Consider the following 21,010-nt stretch of genomic DNA (forward strand, 5'->3'; position numbering starts at 1 on the left):
CATTAGCTGGGGTTGATTGAGCATGCCTGTTACAATGGAACCAATAGAATAATGGCAAAAGTTCCAGCCCACCGCCAAAATTGCACTCCATGCAAGGCTAAAGCAATCGCTGAAAGTATTTGAAAGATTTCAAATAGTGTTTGAATCCATGTCTGGTTGGTGTCTCATGCAGATTACATATTCCATTTGAGATATAGACCTAGTTGATGTGAGGATTTTAGAGTCAGATGCATTGATAACTGTAAATATGTCTACTAATTCTGATGCCGCTGTGCATTTACGTTTTAATCTCGCCCTAATCTAAACAACAACAAGGCCGGGGTGATTAATGGTGTGTTTAAAGCAGAAACAAATCATACTGCCACGGGTGGATCAACTTGGCTGACTACATCTCTACCTTCCATGCCTTATAAAACGAGGCACTGGAGTGGAAAACCTGCAAAATACCCCTCACACACATACACACACGCACTCACACGCTCATTTAAAACACACACAGAAGCACATACACCCACAAACTCTCTCTCTCCCTCCCTCACACACACACACACACAGACCCCCCAATCAAGCTCTCGCTCCAGGCACAGGAACGTTTGAGTTCTTTTCTAACACACCCAGGAGTACAACTTCTCTCCGTAAACCACAGCACCACTAGAATGCTGCTTCTGGACTGTCAATGCGCTGGACGTTTAGTGGAGGAAACAGACACATTGGAGGGCCTGAATGCAGAAGAAAAAGATGTCTAGAAGTGTGTGTGTGATTTTATTCCTACGGCGTATCAAACTCGCTTGCGCGTCATTATGCATGCGCATAAACACTTAACAGCGGCGCGTGTGCTGTCGTTTAATCACGCGATAAACCCTGGCTTCGTAAAATCACACACACACAGTATTTTAAATGGGGCCAAACATGATGAACATGCCATTTTCATAACATCCCCAACACAGGTTAAACTCTCTTTTGACACCCTCATTACATGGCTAGATATGGGCTGACTGTTATGCCCCGTGTTGTATGACGAGACAACACACACACTAGGGGTGGAACGCTTCTCCAAACCCACGGTTCGGTACGTATTGCAGTTTTGGGGTCACGGTTCGGTTTCTGTACAGCGGGTAAATGATATGCCAACAGTTACTGTAGTTCATTTTTGTTTATTTAATACAGAAGTGTGGGTGTTCCTGACTCCATATATGACCATGAGTCATAATGCTCCATGAGAGCACCATCAGCAATATAAATGAATGAAAAACACACGATTACTCATCAACAACACTAGAATAAAGTGCAATATGCGTGTGAAATCAATATGTGAACATGGCTCAGACATTGTATATGCCTATGCTATAGTGTTTTCTTACAAAGAAAAATATGCACACTTGTGTGACTCCTATAAAGGGGGCGTGTAATTTCCCACTCCGGCGTTAATGTGATGTCACTGTTAAGTAGCTCTGTAGCTCTGGAGGTCCATCCATCTGTAGTAAGCACAACACAGAAGAACTTCGGCTTCAGCTTGCTTATACAGTGGGGAGAACAAGTATTTGATACACTGCCGATTTTGCAGGTTTTCCTACTTACAAAGCATGTAGACGTCTGTAATTTTATCATAGGTACACTTCAACTGTGAGAGACGGAATCTAAAACAAAAATCCAGAAAATCACATTGTATGATTTTTAAGTAATTAATTTGCATTTTATTGCATGACATAAGTATTTGATCACCTACCAACCAGTAAGAACTCCGTCTCTCACCGACCTGTTAATTTTTCTTTAAGAAGCCCTCCTGTTCTCCACTCATAACCTGTATTAACTGCACCTGTTTGAACTCGATACCTGTATAAAAGACACCTGTCCACCCACTCAATCAAACAGACTCCAACCTCTCCACAATGGCCAAGACCAGAGAGCTGTGTAAAGACATCAGGGATAAAATTGTAGACCTGCACAAGGCTGGGATGGGCTACAGGACAATAGGCAAGCAGCTTGGTGAGAAGGCAACAACTTATTAGAAAATGGAAGAAGTTCAAGATGACGGTCAATCACCCTCGGTCTGGGGCTCCATGCAAGATCTCACCTCATGGGGCATCAATGATCATGAGGAAGGTGAGGGATCAGCCCAGAACTACACGGCAGGACCTGGTCAATGACCTGAAGAGAGCTGGGACCACAGTCTCAAAGAAAACCATTAGTAACACACTACGCCGTCATGGATTAAAATCCTGCAGCGCACGCAAGGTCCCCCCTGCTCAAGCCAGCGCATGTCCAGGCCCGTCTGAAGTTTGCCAATGACCATCTGGATGATCCAGAGGAGGAATGGGAGATGGTCATGTGGTCTGATGAGACAAAAATAGAGCTTTTTGGTCTAAACTCCACTCGCCGTGTTTGGAGGAAGAAGAAGGATGAGTACAACCCCAAGAACACCATCCCAACCGTGAAGCATGGAGGTGGAAACATCATTCTTTGGGGATGCTTTTCTGCAAAGGGGACAGGACGACTGCACCGTATTGAGGGGAGGATGGATGGGGCCATGTATCGCGAGATCTTGGCCAACAACCTCCTTCCCTCAGTAAGAGCATTGAAGATGGGTCGTGGCTGGATCTTCCAGCATGACAACAACCCGAAACAGACAGACAGGGCAACTAAGGAGTGGCTCCGTAAGAAGCATCTCAAGGTCCTGGAGTGGCCTAGCCAGTCTCCAGACCTGAACCCAATAGAAAATCTTTGGAGGGAGCTGAAAGTCCGTATTGCCCAGCGACAGCCCCGAAACCTGAAGGATCTGGAGAAGGTCTGTATGGAGGAGTGGGCCAAAATCCCTGCTGCAGTGTGTGCAAACCTGGTCAAGACCTACAGGAAACGTATGATCTCTGTAATTGCAAACAAAGGTTTCTGTACCAAATATTAAGTTCTGCTTTTCTGATGTATCAAATACTTATGTCATGCAATAAAATGCAAATTAATTACTTAAAAATCATACAATGTGATTTTCTGGATTTTTGTTTTAGATTCCATCTCTCACAGTTGAAGTGTACCTATAATAAAAATTACAGACCTCTACATGCTTTATAAGTAGGAAAACCTGAAAAATCGGCAGTGTATCAAATACCTGTTCTCCCCACTGCTTGAGGGTGAAGTTCGTAATGTGTCGGGAGCACTTTCACGAGGTGCTGAAACCCGAAATTCTTCTCAACCACCGAGAATGAGCACATATCCACGGTTTTAAACATACCTATCACTCTTGTAATTACTTTTGCCCGGTCAGAATCAGCTGCGAAGGGCTGCTTGAATGCAGAGGGGAGACGATGAAGTGTTGTTTTTTTGCTCCGGTGGTAGGAATACTGGGGTGACGTCGGCGTAAATGTGTCAACATGTTTCATGTTTGAGGTGTTGGCAGCTCATAGGCTATTCTCGTTGAGCAGTGGCGACATACTCTCTGTCCATCGCCGTTGTATTCTACTGGAAGCCAAAATATTCCCAAACTGGAGATTAACCGATGATGGAGCATCCTCCTGGTTTATCCACCACACCACTCGCCTTCCTACAGAACTAGTTCCCGGCTGCGCCTCACAAAAGGACAGTTTGAAATGCGGAAATTAAGATTCAAATTTTGATTACAATGAGTGCATAGGCTATAGTTGTTTAACGGAATGGACAGAATTTAATTTTTTTTAAACTCAGATTTACTCAAGAGGCATAGTGTTTTTAAAAACCGTTTTAAAAAAATGTACTTTGGGTTCACAGTGCGGACCGAACCGAGGTCCCCGTACATTTACATTATTTAGCAGATGCTCTTATCCAGAGCGACTTACAAATTGGACGGTTCGGTACGAATACATGTACCGTTACACCCATACCACACACAGAACTGCAATAATTATCTCCTCTCACTCCGTTAAACCATGTTAGGGGGGGTTCATTTAACTGTGTTTTTGCACTTTGACAGTAAGAACTTCTGACTTAATTCAGTCTTCGCAAATCACAAATACCACGCCGCCATCATTATTGTCGCTTCACTCTACACTAGCTTCGAGGGAGAATATAGAATATTGAGTCATTAAAAAATCATTAACATTGATGATTAAAATGAATATGAGGGGGGTGACGAGTTTCCAAACTCTTATTGAATACTAAACTCTCATGGCCCCTTGCTCAGTGCTGTGAAAAGCCCATAGGATTGTGTCTGCCTGCGTGAGTGTTTTGCAGTCTCTCTTTAGCTTAGTACTTCAGGCCCTGCTGTGAAGACAATGTAAAACTACATTGGCCCAGCATGTATGGGCCCAACAAATCAGTACTGTGAGATGTAAGGCCCAGATCTGGAGCGAACAGATTGAATCTCCTGATTAAAATCAAATGGTCAGTCAGTGTATGAGGTAGGGACTAATCGGATGTCACGTGACATGAAGCAAACAAGGCAAAATAGCATAGCAGGTGATGTATTACAGGTGTGTGTGTTTCAAGACAACATGAAATCAAAAGGATGATCTAGACCATTGGTTCCCAACCAGGGGTACTAGACCCCCTGAGGGTACTGGGTCTATCCACAGGGGGTACTTGAGAAGACTCATGTGACCATAGGCTTACTGGTAAAACGCACATGACGGGGTACTTCAGGGGTACTCCGGGCAGAGAAAAATTCAGTAACCGAAAAAGGTTGCGAACCACTGATCTAGACTACACTAGATCTTCAGTGAGAACCTCTGGAGCAGATCTAGTCAACTACAGCTCTACGTGAGTGGGATGTTGTGGGCGTGGTTCTCTTACCTTCTTGCCAATGATCTTCTTCCTCATGAACTCGCGGGCCTCGAACATGTAGGGGATGTCGTAGATGGGACGGAAACGCTTGTCTTTGTTCTTCTCCTGCAGAGAGAGAGAGACGGACAGAGAGAGACACAGAGAGAGAGAGAGAGAGACACAGAGAGAGAGAGAGAGAGAGACACAGAGAGAGAGAGACAGACAGACAGACAGACAGACAGACAGACAGACAGAGACAGACAGAGAGAGACACAGAGAGAGAGAGACAGAGAGAGAGAGAAAGAGAGAGAAAGAGAGAGAGAGACAGCGAGAGAGACAGGATGAGAAAGAGAGAAGGGGAAATCAGAGGGGGACAGAAAGAGAGAAAAAGTTATTAAAACGCATTCAAACACTGACTTCCTTCCATCCATCCTTCTCATCCTTTAAAGCCTTCTTGTTTCTCTGCAGATGTGGCCTCGGCTTCCCCTTCCTCCCTTCCTCTCTTCCCCACCAGTTTGAATCCCCACTGCACTGAAAGCTGCTGGGCTGTTGGTTACCGTTCCCACTAAGGAGTCCTGTCACCGGGGAGATGTGATGAGGAGTGGTGCCATTGTTCCATCTCGCTCATTAACACTCCGGCATGAAAGACAGCATCACACACACACACAAACACGTGCAAATACACACACAGCAGGAACAGAACATAAATAGACTCATTTGCATTTTCAAAGGAGTGATTCTTTTTTTCCATCCTTCAGTATCAGGGAGACACACAGGCGCAGGAACACAACAATTACAGTGAATGACAAACACACCCACACAAAGAAATGACACACGCACAAATGCAAAAAAAAATAAGGCTATGGATTACAATAGCTCTGTGTTTACCGCCCATGCCCCTCCTCCATTCTATGAAGACCATTATTATCTCTCCCCACACACACAGCACTCGCCCTTTCCTCTCCTCCTTTGGGACGTTCTATTCTTTCTCGTGTCGGGGCTGACATGTGCGCTGTGCAGCTGAGCATATGGAAAGTTCTGGAGAAGAGGCAACAGGGGGCAGTATGTTTGTGTGTGTCTCTCACAGGAGCACAGGCCTCGGGGACGGGAAGCCCACCCCATAGTTCATAGAAAGAGAAACCAACGTTACAACAAAACAGCAGGCCACACCCACGCTCCATTTCTATTGGAATAGATTCCCTCTGAAAGTACTTACCTACGCTAGCTAAGTGCCCTTAGTGAACACCGTAAGGCACCGTTCAAAAATAGTTGAGCTGACAGTTTGAGCCGAGGCACCTGACTTCACAGGAGGGACTCCAGCCACAGCAAAAATCACAATCTTAACCGCTTAATGTGGTTTCCGTTAACCTTAGCCAAAGTGTAATGATGTTTGGGTCGATTAGCTTCCCCCCCTTTTATTTTCCTCTCCCTCCACGGCTCAGTGAAGCGCAGTGCTTTTGAGAGGTAAGCTAATCAATCTCACACCTGGCCAATGGAACTCCCCTCCTGCTGATTCCCAGAGCCGCCATCCTCCATTTTGTTTCCCCAAGGGCTTATCACAAAGGCCTTTCATTGAAGCACAGTTACCTTGGGATGAGGGGTCTTTGGTATACTGCCTAGGGAGAAGAGTCCACCATTTTGTGTTTAAAGAGGCTTATCACAAGGCCTTTCAATCAAACCCAGTTACCTTGGAATGAGGGCTTTTCCTATACTGCCTAGGGACTGAATCCACCATTTTGTATCTAAGGAGGTTTACCACGTGGCCTTCACCTCAGGGCACAGTTACATGGGTGTTAATAGGCTTTCACTGAGCTGACTCTCCGAAACTCCTCCATTTTGGGTCTGCCAAGGCCTATTATGAGCCCATGGTACCATGCCCAGATACGACTACTCTCGCTACTTCACCTCGCAGAAAGACACTCAAACATTTGTTGATGAGATGTTTCGCTCAAGAAAGGATCCAAGTCAGGAGGGAAAAATACCTAAATGTCAGCTGTACTGTATTGTGCCAATTAGAGAGAGGGAGAGGATACATACCTATAGTCTCCCCTGTTCTACAGAGGAGTGTGAAACCCCTCAGGAGGGAACGAGAGAGAGAGAGAGAGAGAGAGAGAGAGAGAGAGAGAGAGAGAGAGAGAGAGAGAGAGAGAGAGAGAGAGAGAGAGAGAGAGAGAGAGAGAGAGAGAGAGAGAGAGAGAGAGAGAGAGAGAGAGAGAGAGAGAGAGAGCGAGCGAGCGAGAGAGAGAGCGCAGTGGGGAAATGAGAGAAAAATGAAGTGAAAGACTGACAGATAGCGAGGCAGACAGAGACTTGGGGAGGAAGAGAGAGCGGAAGAGGAAAGCCTCTATCCATCTACATCTCAAACTATAAATATCTGTGTAGTCCCTAGAGCGGACACATCGAGCCCATGTGACCCAAGGACGCATCTAATGTCACCTTGTGTGAGGACACAGTGTCCCAGTAACCATGGCAATGGAACACAAAAGGACAAGCGGTTGGAAGCGAGAGATGGAAGGAAAAGGCCCCAAATCACTTTTAAAAAAGAGGGACATAAAATGATTCCACAACGCCTGGGATGGATAGGCATCGATCCGCAGGAACCACACAATATTTTACCCTGCGACGGGTCTAATGTACTTTGTATGACTCGAGCTACTGAGCCTTCATATAAACTGGCCATATAAACTAATATACTGTTCTACTGTCAACTGTTCATATAAACTGGCCATATAAACGAATATACTGTTCTACTGTCAACAATTGGTGATGACTAACGTCAGCCTCATCCTGCTTCCATCTTTTACAGCGCATGTGGTCCTCTGTAGCTCAGCTGGTAGAGCACGGCGCTTGTAACGCCAAGGTAGTGTGTTCGATCCCCGGGACCACCCATACACAAAAATGTATGCACGCATGACTGTAAGTCGCTTTGGATAAAAGCGTCTGCTAAATGGCATATTATTTATATTATTATGATAGAAAATGTCTATTTACACAACAGCTCAAAACGCTGCTCTGCCCATTTCACAGTCCTGTAGGCCCACTGATGTTCATGGAAGGTAGCGTGTCTGTACAATACACACTCAAGCTCACTCTTAACATTTTAGTCATTTAGCAGACACTCTTATCCAGAGCGACTTACAGTTAGTGAGTGCATACATTATTTTTTTATTTTTCATACCCCCCATGGGAAACGAACCCACAACCCTGGCGTTGCAAACGCCATGCTCTACCAACTGAGCTACATCCCTGCCGGCCATTCCTCCCCTACCCTGGACGACGCTGGGCCAATTGTGCGCCGCCCCATGGGTCTCCCAGTCGCGGCCGGCTACGACAGAGCCTGGATTCAAACCAGGATCTCTAGTGGCACAGCTAGCACTGCGATGCAGTGCCTTAGACCACTGCGCCACTTGGGAGGCCAGTGGATGGCCTTAAAGGATGGCATCGATCTGTGATAAATGACGCAGAGCAGAGAAACAGGGGATGTGTTCTAATACCCATTTAAGGCGTCATTCCCTTCATTAACAGTGACAATATTGAAAGTAGACAAGGATAGGAAGCCATTTCAGAGGATTGAGACAGTCAGATATATAACCGTACTGGTACTGTAAATTCAACAAATTCCATGGTTTTCCCTAAATCCTGGTTGGAGGATTCCTGGAATCAGGAGGGAATAAGAAGGAACTGTAACCATGAAAAAATCCAACCATGACTTCTGGAAAACCAGCGAATTTATTGAAAAAGTTCCCGTAATTTCGGGAAGTTGTCCATAATTCACTGACTCAACACAAAGAGGAAATCATATAGAATGGGCTAGCTAGCCAATACTCTGCCAACGCGAAAGGCACCATTATATCCAATGCTAGAACTGAAGTGACCCTTATATCAACATTATTCTTCACCTCGCCCCTCTGGGCCATATATTCTATTTGGGGTAAATTCCTTTCACTCTAAATGACCCCTGGTTGAGACTAAATGTATGACTAGCACAAAAACATGACACTGGCTGTGTAGCTGTAGGGGATTGAAAACAACAAAGTGGAGAGGGGTCGCGACCTACTGACCCAGAGGACGGGGGTCGTGTGGTATGGAATGTGCTGGTAGGGGGGAGGAGTGTAGGTGTGGGGGATTGGGGATGGATGTGTGTGTGTGTGTGTGTGTACAATGCCTTGTAAGAGTATTCAGACCCCTTGGATTTCTTCGCATTTGATTGGGTTACAAAGTGGGATTCAAATTGATTTGTCATTTTGTCAACAATGACACAAAATACTCTGTCAAAGAGGAATATATATATATTTTTATTAATAAAAAATAAATAACTAAAATAGTCGTTGCATAAGTATTCAGCTTCCTGAGTCAATACATGTTAGAAATACCTTTGGCATTGCTTACAGCTGTAAGTCTTCTTGGGTAAGTCTATAGCTCTGTCAATATGTTGGGGATCATGACTAGACAGTAATTATCAAGTCCTGCCATAGATTTTCAAGCAGATTTAAGTTAAAACTGTAACTTGGCCACTCAGGAACATTCACTGTCTTCTTGGTAAGCAATTCCATTGTAGATTTGGCCTTGTGTTGTATGTTATTGTCCTGCTGAAAAGTGAATTCCTCTCCCAGTCTCTGGTGTAAAGCAGACTGAAGCAAGGACTTTGCCTGTGCTTAGCTCCATTCAGTTTATTTTTAATCCTGAAAAACTCCCCAGTATTTGCCGATGTCAAGCATACCCATACCATGATGCAGCCACCACCATGCTTGAAAATAAGGAGGCAGTTACTCAGTGAAGTGTTAGATTTGCCCCAAACATAACGCTTTGCATTTAGGCCAAAAGGGATATTCCTTTGCAGTATTACTTTAGTGCCTTGTTGCATACAAGATTCCTGTTTTGGAATATTCTGTATATTTATATTATTCTTTTCACTCTGTCATTTAGATCATTATTGTGGTGTCACTACAATATTAATCCATCCTCAGTTTTCTCCCATCACAGATATTGAACTCTATAGCCATTTAAAAATCACCAATGGCTTCATGGTAACATCCCTGAGCAGTTTCCTTCCCGACCTGCAGCTCAGTTCAGAAGGAAGACTGCATCTTTGATGTGTCTGAGTGGTTTAATACATCATCCACAGCATATGCTTACAGAGACATTCAATGTCTGATTTGTTATGGTTAACCATCTACCAATCACTGCCCTTCTTTATGAGGCTTTCGAAAAGCTTCCTTGGTCTTGACAGAGGACGGGTTAGTCATTCAAAACTCATGTCAACTCTTATTTCACACAGCCCATATAACTTGATGTGTTAAGCCAAATTGAACTCCTATACAAATGTAGCCTTGCCTAAACAAAGGGGCTGAATATTTATGACACAACTATATTTTTGTTTCAAACTTTTTATTGATCTTATCAACACAAAAAATGAATAAACAGTATTTCAAAAAAAATATCAATTTGAATCCTACTTTGTAACACAAACTGTGAAGAAATCCAAGGGGTCTGAATACTTTTGCAAGGCACTGTATGTGCTGTGCGTGGAGTGCGTTGTTGTGTGTGCAGACTCCACAGTGTGTATGGTATGTATGTGCTGTGCGTGGAGTGCGTTTTTGTGTGTGCTGACTCCACAGTGTGTATGGTGTGTATGTGCGCAAGCTAGCCTGTAGAGAGACAGCGAACATTGAAGATGGAACTGTACATTGGGGGCCTTTGAGAGAAACGGCCTGCATTTAAAACCGCATGCGTAATGACCTCCCTAAATAAATGAGCATTAAACAGTTGTAGACTGGGATGGAGGGAAAGAGAGGAGAGGAGTACACACTGCCTGAAGCGAGAACAAAGGCATACATGGCGCTAGCTCAAAAACATAAACACACCCAAGCCATTTGTCAACAACCACTGTGCTTGCGCACACACACACACACACACACACACACACACCTGATTACACTGGGCTGCCTTCTTAACCCTAGCTCTATGAAACACAAACAAACTAGCACATCCCTCAATCTTTCACTTCAGCGAACATGCATTATACTACTTTCATATGCAGTCAACCTAGTCTGAGGGCCAGTCTCTTTAGCGAACATTACACTCCTTGTCATTGCCAAAGAGACTGGCCTTTCGGCAATATCAACGTTCAATATGCGCTGGATTTACAGCGGAGTTGCTCATTGGTTGTTGGAAATAAGATATTTTCCATGACAACATGTGGACACTCAAACATATAATTATAATTTATAACAAAGTCAAAAACATTTAGCTGTTAGCTAGGCAAGTCGTATTTTGAGATGTTTTGTGGTTGAAATTGCAGTATGTATTTTTGAGAATTTAGACATGAGCTAGCAACTTTTGACAGACTTTTGTCTTGACAAACAAATTGGTTGCTTAGCAACCATGTTCTGTGGAGAAAAAGTAATATAGTTCCAATATTTACATAATCTTTGTGATTGGAGGATAGCTGTGAGGGTGATAGAATCAGTATCAACTCCTAAAACTCATTAATGATAGAATGTTTATATTTGAAGATGGCAGCGAGGCCAATCTCTTTGGCACATGACGGAGTACAGGGAACTATACATTCCAAAAAATAAATAAAATAAAAAACATTGTAAAGTGGTTATCCCACTGGCTATAAGGTGAATGCACCAATTTGTAAGTCGCTCTGGATAAGAGCGTCTGCTAAATGACGTAAATGTAAATGAGTGGACTAGCTAAAGAGACTGGTACCCAGGCTACAGTCATACTTTTACTATAACATCCCCATCCTCCACAATCTTCAACGACACACACATTTAAAATAAAAACATCAGAGTACTCCTTTTTCTGGGATAGTCATCATGTGAAGTATCCTGGGGTAATATGTTTTTATTTATTAAAGTCACAGCAGCTTTCCCCCTTTCTCTTGGGTCTGGGTGCGTTTTCCTTACTACCGCGTCACACAATGCTACGCAAGTTGTCTCATTGACGTAGCTAGCTAACACACTCTCCGCTAACTCCACTGTCAGTCTCACTGAGGACAAACATCATCTTCTCTCCTTTGCCTACTCTATCGTAGGATATGACATAAGGGCTGCTGGGTTGTGCGTGGGCAAAAACTTTCAGCCAATCGCAGGCGAGGAGGGCGGGGTCCAGCCAGCGTAGGGGAAGTGTCAAACAGCCAATGGGGTGTGAGATGAGTCACGGGGGGACGACCCCAGACGACAGGGTCAGCGCGCCACGCTGGAGGCCACAGGCACAACAAACGAAGAGAACGCATGGCGAGACATGAGGAGGGAGGGTGGAAGAGGGGTATGAGGGCATGAGCGGTGAGGGAGTGAGATAGATGGAGAGAGAGAGAGAGGTGAGGGCATGAGCGGTGAGGTAGTGAGATAGATGGAGAGAGAGAAAGAGGGGTGAGGGCATGAGCAGAGAAAAACAGACAGAAAGAGGGGAAGATCAAGGGAATATAACATCTTCCACTAAATACAAACACGTACACAGACTGAAAAATACACCAGGCACTTGATGGCAAAATAGATGCTGCACGCAGAAGCATGACACACATACAGTCTAGCTGTAGAGATGAGAGGAAGCTATTCTGTCCGCATAAGTATGAGACATACACACTAGCTATAGCGATGAGTCGGAACTATACATTCCACCTAAGGATGAGACACTTCCTGTGTATGTTCCCATTACATAAAGAAGACGGTTTGTCGTCATCTCTTATGCTATCCGTTAACCCCCCATTACCCAAACACACACACGAAAAGGGAGGGAGTGGGTGTAACAGTGACTCATTGAGCTGCTCTGACATCTCCCCCCTCTACTCTTGCGTTTTCTCCAGGCTTGTCCTGCTGCCTGCTACTGCTGCAGAGGCTGGCTGGAGAGAGAGAGGGGGGGGAGCTAACTCCAACCCTGCCTGCTCAAAATAACTCACATCTGAAAATATACCACTGCCACACCAGAGGAGAGCAGGAGAGAGGGGAGGGATGAGAATGTGGATGAGTGAAAAAGAGAGAGGGGAGAGCGAGAGGAAGCAAAGCCTAAAAAGGGTTGGTACCCTTGACGTGAAGTCACGTTTCACTGTGGCTAATCACAATTGGTCCCACAGCCTGTCAATCAAAGGACATGTTTTGTCCCATGATGGGAGGAAGTCCCGGCACCCAGAGAGCGAAAGGGAGAGGGGAAGAGTAGAGGGCAGCGGCTGTCACAGTTCATCTGTGCACTGGTCATCGCATCTGGCCCTGGAACCTTCCCATATGGCCACACACACACACACACACACACACACGACTGGCCCTGAAAACTCCCCAAAGTCCCAATTCAGCTTGGAGGAACAGGGAGGGGGTACACACACACTCTTTTGCTGTGGACTTCCGGAGGTCACAGAAGGGACTGTAGCCACAAGCTGTGAGCGTGTGCGGAAGACTACTTATGAGAAGCCAATTCCAGTCTGTCTACTGACACAGGCAGCTTAGGAGAACATGGGTGTGCGCTCCTAACAAAATCAGGCAACTGATCAGGAGTGAGATGAGCATTTAGCAGACATCTGGCAGTAAGGAAAGCAGGGCTAGCAGACATGCTGTCACCCTATATAGTGCATTTAGGATGTGGCCTTTCTGTCACCCCAGAAGCACATCAGACAACTGGACCAGCCACACTGCATGGTGACGACCTTCCACATCCAACTCTCAAAGGACAAACACTGTAGTGTGTCTGTATGTATGTGTCCTTCCTACTCTGGGCTTTACGTAACACCAGTGTTAGCTAATAGAACACACAGAGAAAGAGAGAGAGAGGGACAGAGACAGACAGCAGTGAAAACACATCGTCTCCATACGCTGGTCTTAACCCCCTAACCTAGCCTTCCCCAAACATAAGACCGTGCAATGGAGCACAAAGTACATGCTGTCAAAGCATCTGGTGCAGAGACAGAGAGAGAGAGAGAGAGAGAGAGAGACAGAGACAGAGACAGAGACAGAGACAGAGAGAGAGACAGAGAGACAGAGAGAGAGACAGACAGAGACAGAGAGAGAGCGAGAGAGGGGAAAGAGAGAGCGAGACAGAGAGAGAGACAGAGACAGAGACAGAGACAGAGACAGAGACAGAGACAGAGACAGAGAGGGGGATACACAGAGAGAGAGACAGTGGGGGATACACAGAGAGAGAGCGAGAGAGGGGGATACAGAGAGAGAGAGACAGAGAGACAGAGAGCAAGAGAGCTATAGACAAAGAGTGAGAGAATGGAGGGCAGGAAGAAGAGATTGAAGAGATGGTGGAGGGGGAGGAGAAAGAGAAGAGATGGTGGAGGGGGGAAAGGGGATGGTGGAGGGGGAGGAGAAAGAGAAGAGATGGTGGAGGGGGAGAAAGAGAAGAGATGGTGGAGGGGGAGAGAAGAGAAGAGATGGTGGAGGGGGAGGAGAAAGGGAAGAGATGGTGGAGGAGGAAGAGAAGAGATGGTGGAGGGGGAGAAAGGAAGAGATGGTGGAGGGGGAGAAAGAGAAGAGATGGTGGAGGGGAAGGAGAAAGAGAAGAGATGGTGGAGGGGAGGGAGAAAGAGAAGAGATGGTGGAGGGGAAGGAGAAAGAGAAGAGATGGTGGAGGGGAAGGAGAAAGAGAAGAGATGGTGGAGGGGAAGGAGAAAGAGAAGAGATGCAGACATGCCTGTCAGAACAAAGGAAACAGAGGCATCCTGTACATACACACTGGCCAATGAGGCAAGCAATGACTCTGCAAAGGATAAAGAGTGGAAAACACAGACACACAAAGAGCTACCTGAGCCCTATACTACCAATCAGGTTTGAGGAGTTAGAGGTAACTTAAGTCAACTCAGTTCAACTCAGTATAGCCAGTACCACAAAAGTGGCTCACCTTTAAGACGGGTAGATGTCTATCGCAACGAATCCTTCAGAACTAACCGGCTACCGAAGGGCTAACTCCATTTATCCTGAATGAAGTTTCTGAGCAGCGAGTTGAGGACCAATAAAATCAGATGCCCTCCCTCTTGTTGTATCATCATCCCCTTCATTTGAGGAAGACGACTGATTAAGTATTTTATTAATCAAATGTTTTGTGTAATTTTGGGGGGGTTAAAATACCTATCACATTACACATTTATTAAAGCATTTGATTTCCTGAGATTCTATTTTTGAAATTTGCGAAAGGCAAACTGATAGAAGCAACAAACCACAGACATAATCCATAGATGGCAGTTCCCTTTCAAGTCAAGACTGGCAGCCATCGCTAGTGTACCCATGAGTTTACTAGTCAAATTGCCAGGGTTAGAGGATCCAAAACCCTTCTATGGATTATATGTCTATGGCCAAACACAAAGGCGTGATAGGAGCGGGAAAAGGATATCTGTGCATTGATAAGCACGCCAAAGACGGCATAAGTAATAATAAAGACGCCACTTCTAAAAGCCTATATCTCACCATAGCCTGCTGAATTTGAAAGATAACTTTTTCTTTCATTTTGATTTCGGCACAAATGAAAATGTGGCACTGACTCGCCCATGGATTGATGTTTCAGCATTGTCTCAATGAAGAGTCCGGCGTCTGACTAGTGATGTGTGACATGCACGTGCAGTTACAAGCCTGCTAGAGTTAGCGGCAGGCGGACTAGCAATATCCACCGTCGTAGTACGGATGAAGCCTGTCCTGGAATGTGAAGCTAACTGAATCTGTCTAGCTTCACACAGTATAAGGGCAGCAGGCAGCCTAACGGTTAGAGCGCTGGGCCAGAACTGGAAGGTCGCTGGTTCGAATATCCGAGCCGACAAGGTCAGAAAGCTGTCAATGTGCCCTTGAGCAAGGCACTTAACCCTAATTTGCTCCAGAGGCACTGTACTACTATGGCTGACCCTGTAGAACAACACATTTCACTGCATCTATCCGGTGTATGTAACACATATTTTTCTTTGTATTTTTTTTGTCAGAGTAGATCTAGCTTGTTCTGTAGTATACCACTCTGATCCACAACAGGAGAGAACGCACAAGAGACGGGCCAGAAAATGAGAAAGGGGCCAGAGGGAAAGAAGGAGAGTGACAAAGAGAGAGGGAGGAGGACAAAGTATTCTCCTAATGATCTGAAACGCTAACAATAGAAAGGAGAGAGAGGGTGAGGAGGGTACAAGGGAGAGAGAGAGGGTGAGGAGAGAGGGTGAGGAGGGCACAAGGGAGAGAGTGAGGGGGTAGGAGGAGGGAGAGAGAGGGGAGAGAGGGTGGGAGGGCACAAGGGAGAGAGAGGTGAGGAGGGGTGGGGGTGAGGAGGGCACAAGGGAGAGAGAGGGTGAGAGGAGGGTGAGGAGGGGTGGGGGGGCACAAGGGAGAGAGAGGGTGAGGAGGGCACAAGGGAGAGAGAGGGTGAGGAGGGCACAAGGGAGAGAGAGGGTGAGGAGGGCACAAGGGAGAGAGAGGGTGAGGAGGGCACAAGGGAGAGAGAGGGGAAGATGCGACATGAACGGTAATAAAGCGAGGAAAAAGTGACAGTATATACCCTATAAGCCTCCAACTGCTAAACATTGTCTATATCAGGGATCTTCAATTCCGGTCCTGGAGGGCTGAAACACCTCTGTTTTTCATCCTCTCCTTCTAATCAGGGGCTAATTCAGATCTGGGACACCAGGTGAGTGCAATTAACTACCAGGTAGAAATAAAAAACAGAAGTGTTTCGGCCCTCCAGGACCGGAATTGAAGAACCCTGGTCTATATTGACTGGAACAAAAGCCTGCAATCACACTGGCCCCCTTGTACAATGAGATGTATCCTATGTAATGTACTGCCTAGAAGATATTGAACAACTCTTGGTAGGAAACAATGTTCCGTCTTCACAGGGATTCCAACCCACTCTGAACACTGTACACCCAACGCTTATAGCATGCATTTACATTTTAGTCATTTAGGAGACGCTCTTATGCAGAGCAATTTACAGTAGTGAGTGCATACATTTTTCATACTTTGTCGTACAATGCAGTCTTTCTAGATACGTCAGTCAGCACATTGGTGACTAATACTTCTAGCCACCACCATTAAATACAGTACAATAAGTCACCAATGAGGCTTTCTTTTGTATATCACTCTTCTTTGTCTTCAGTGCCACAAAGAGCTTCATTTCTATGAGATAATAGTCCAAATTGAACTTGCTTGCGTCAGAAACAAAAAGCCTGTTAAATCCCACAAGAAGCACTCAACTCCAAGTTGCTCTCAGGGCTCGAGGCCATAGAACTAGGGTTCTATTTCTATTGCGCCCCTCTGAACGAATCCCTATTGAAGCAGGCTGAAGGACAGCAGAAGAGAAGGTTGGCATACTGAATGTCCTTGAATACTAGGAACAATACAGGTAGGAGAAAGGGAAACAGGAAATGCCTCCTCCTCAGTCTTGGTTAGTGCTGAATCATCCCGCAATCATAGTCTAGGTAGAAGTTGTTCCTAGTCCTCAACACTGATCTAGTATCAGATTACCCAACCCACAACCCTGACCTTAACCATTAGATGGGATGGTAAACTGACCTTGTATCAGTGGTAAGGGTGTAACTTCTACAGTGAGGGAAAAAATGATTTGATCCCCTGCTGATTTTGTACGTTTGCCCACTGACAAAGACATGATCAGTCTATAATTTTAATGGTAGGTTTATTTGAATAGTGAGTGACAGAATAACAACAAAATAATCCAGAAAAACGCATGTCAAAAATGTTATAAATTGATTTGCATTTTAATGAGGGAAGTAAGTATTTGACCCCTCTGCAAATCATGAATTAGTACTTGGTGGCAAAACCCTTGTTGGCAATCACAGCGGTCAGACGTTTCTTGTAGTTGGCCACCAGGTTTGCACACATCTCAGGAGGGATTTTGTTTCACTCCTCTTTGCAGATCTTCTCCAAGTCATTAAGGTTTCGAGGCTGACGTTTGGCAACTCAAACCTTCAGCTCCCTCCACAGATTTTCTATGGGATTATGGTCTGGAGACTGGCTAGGCCACTCCAGGACCTTAATGTGCTTCTTCTTGTGCCACTCCTTTGTTGCCTTGGCCTTGTGTTTTGGGTCATTGTCATGCTGGAATACCCATCCACGACCCATTTTCAATGCCCTGGCTGAGGGAAGGAGGTTCTCACCCAAGATTTGACGGTACATGGCCCCGTCCATCGTCCCTTTGATGCGGTGAAGTTGTCCTGTCCCCTTAGCAGAAAAACACCCCCAAAGCATAATGTTTCCACCTCCATGTTTGACGGTGGGGATGGTGTTCTTGGGGTCATAGGCAGCATTCCTCCTCCTCCAAACACGGCGAGTTGAGTTGATGCCAAAGAGCTCCATTTTGGTCTCCTCTGACCACAACACTTTCACCCAGTTCTCCTCTGAATCATTCAGATGTTCATTGGCAAACTTCAGACGGCCCTGTATATGTGCTTTCTTGAGCAGGGGGAACTTGCGGGCACTGCAGGATTTCAGTCCTTCACGGCGTAGTGTGTTACCAATTGTTTTCATGGTGACTATGGTCCCAGCTGCCTTGAGATCATTGACAAGATCCTCCCGCGTAGTTCTGGGCTGATTCCTCACCGTTATCATGATCATTGCAACTCCACGAGGTGAGATCTTGCATGGAGCTGCAGGCCGAGGGAGATTGACAGTTATTTTGTGTTTCTTCCATTTGCGAATAATCGCACCAACTGTTGTCACCTTCTCACCAAGCTGTTTGGCGATGGTCTTATAGCCCATTCCAGCCTTGTGTAGGTCTACAATCTTGTCCCTGACATCCTTGGAGAGCTCTTTGGTCTTGGCCATGGTGGAGATTTGGAATCTGATTGATTGATTGCTTCTGTGGACATGTGTCTTTTATACAGGTAACAAGCTGAGATTAGGAGCACTCCCTTTAAGAGTGTGCTCCTAATCTCAGCTCGTTACTTGTATAAAAGAGACCTGGGAGCCAGAAATCTTTCTGATTGAGAGGGGGTCAAATACTTATTTCCCTCATTAAAATGCAAATCAATTTATAACATTTTTGACATGCGTTTTTCAGGATTTTTGTTTTGTTATTCTGTGTCTCACTGTTCAAATAAACCTACCATTAAAATTATAGACTGATCATTTCTTTGTCAGTGGGGAAACTTACAAAATCAGCAGGGGATCAAATCCTTTTTTCCCTCACTGTACGTACTCCTTGGTTGTCTTAAATGGCACGCTGGTCACCATGTAGTCACTATATAGGGAATAGGGTGCGATTTCAGACGGAGCCCAACATCGGGGAGGAAATAAAGGGAAACCAGGAAGTGTCGCCTCCAACTATAGGGAGTGCCGAATCATCGTGGGGCCAATAGCAGACGGGGTCAGGGGTCGCCAGCTAATTCCAGGCTGGTCGTCCTGGTGGTGGCCACATTACTATATTTAGCTACTGTTCTTATTCCATCATTAAGGGATCCATTAAGAAACTCTCATTCTCTCAATCTCTCTTTTCTTATTGTACTTCCTTTTTCTTATTATACCCGACCAGAGAGAGACTGAAATCTGATTAGGACTCTAGCGGTGCTTAGTTGGGAGGAAATACACAAAGGGAGGAGTGGAGCCTATATAGACACGTAGGGGTGTGTGTGTGTGTGTTTTGTTGTGTACGAGAAGGGAACAGACTAAAATGTGTGACCGTGACAGAGTGGTGACCGATTAAGTATGCGTGTATATATTTGTGTGAGCGCCTGGTGACAATGGTGACTGGGCGTACATGAGAGGTGAATGACAGACCGTCAGCATTTGTCTCTCATTGTGTGTGTGCGGTGGCGGGCGGTAAGGGAAAGGATGATCGGCCCACTTCTCTGCAGTGCTGCAATCAAAACACAGAGACAGAGAGACAGAGAGAGAGACAGAGAGACAGAGAGACAGAGAGAGAGAGAGAGAGAGAGAGAGAGAGAGAGAGAGAGAGAACGAGAGAGAACGAGAGAGAACGAGAGAGAACGAGAGAGAACGAGAGAGAGCGAGAGAGAGAGAGAGAGAGAGAGAGAGAGAGAGAGAGAGAGAGAGAGAGAGAGAAGAGAGAAAGAGAGAGAGAGAGAGAGAGAGAGAGAAAGAGAGAGAGAAAGAGAGAGAGACACACACACACACAGAGAGAGAGACCGAGAAAGACAAGGAATGCCTTTTCAAAGAAGACTGGGGGAGTGGCGCAGTGGTCTAAGGCACTGCATCGCAGTGCTAACTGTGCCACTAGAGATCCTGGTTCGAATCCAGGCTCTGTCGCCGCCGGCCGCGACCAGGAGACTCATGGGCGGCGCACAATTGGCCCAGCGTCGTCCAGGGTAGGGGAGGGAATGGCCGGCAGGGATGTAGCTCAGTTGATAGAGCATGGCGTTTGCAACGCCAGGGTTGTGGGTTCGATTCCCACGGGGGGCCAGTATAAAAAAAATATGTATTCACTAACTGTAAGTCGCTCTGGATAAGAGCGTCTGCTAAATGACTAAAATGTAAATGTAAAAATGAGGGAAAGGGCCCACATCAGCACTTTCCAAACAGTGGCTCTGACAGCAGGCGCCCCTGTGGAGCTGGTAATGGCCCTCTGTGACAGGGTAGCCAAGCAAAGGACAAGACACCAACACACACCACAAAGATACAGAGACGGGAGGGGCGGCGTGCGTACCTCGCCCTCGATCCTGGGGGGTCGGATGCTGGACAGGTGAATGGTCTTGTACTCGCCAGAGTTGAGCTTGACCACGATGGCGTCCGCATTTACGACCTGCATCACCTGGGAGAAAAGGAGGGCGAAGGGGAGGGGGACAGAGATGGTTGGATAAAGTGGGGGAGGGGAGAGAGAGAGAGAGAGAGGAGAGAGAGAGAGAGAGAGAGAGAGAGAGAGAGAGAGAGAGAGAGAGAGAGAGAGAGAGAGAGAGAGAGAGAGAGAGAGAGAGAGAGAGAGAGAGAGAGAGAGAGAGAGAGAGAGAGAGAGAGAGAGAGAGAGAGAGAGAGAGAGAGAGAGAGAGAGAGAGAGAGAGAGAGAGAGAGAGAGAGAGAGAGAGAGAGAGAGAGAGAGAGAGAGAGAGAGGGAGGAGGAGGGCGGGAGGGAGGGGAGAGAGAGATCAAGAGATGTTAGTGAAGCAGCCATCGCGGTTCCATTTGGAGGACAGAGAAGACAGCTGCTTTCTAGAGAATTGGCTGTGCTGGCTGAGCTGAGCCTAGTCTACACAGAGCAGAGCACAGGGAGAGAAGGGCTTTAGTCCAACAAACAAACAATTCAAATCCAACTGTATTCGTCACATGCTTCGTAAACAACAGGTGTAGACCAACAGTGAAATGCTTAGTTACGGGCCCTTACCAACAACGCAGAGAGAAAGAAA

The 21,010-nt window shown here is 45.9% G+C and overlaps 1 protein-coding gene across 1 annotated transcript in view; it reads right to left on the reverse strand.

Annotated features, from left to right (window-relative positions):
• Positions 1–21,010, reverse strand: part of LOC121543416 (staphylococcal nuclease domain-containing protein 1-like) — a 277,997-nt gene that overhangs the window by 231,582 nt on the left and 25,405 nt on the right. Inside the window, exons 10-11 of the mRNA XM_041853265.2 lie at positions 20,317–20,421; positions 4,759–4,854 (exon numbers count right to left, since the gene is read on the reverse strand). Coding sequence (XP_041709199.2) covers positions 4,759–4,854; positions 20,317–20,421 — 201 coding nt within the window. The remainder of the gene's footprint in view (positions 1–4,758; positions 4,855–20,316; positions 20,422–21,010) is intronic.

The sequence above is a fragment of the Coregonus clupeaformis genome, chromosome 28 (genome assembly GCF_020615455.1).
Source record: "Coregonus clupeaformis isolate EN_2021a chromosome 28, ASM2061545v1, whole genome shotgun sequence".
NCBI lineage: Eukaryota > Metazoa > Chordata > Actinopteri > Salmoniformes > Salmonidae > Coregonus > Coregonus clupeaformis.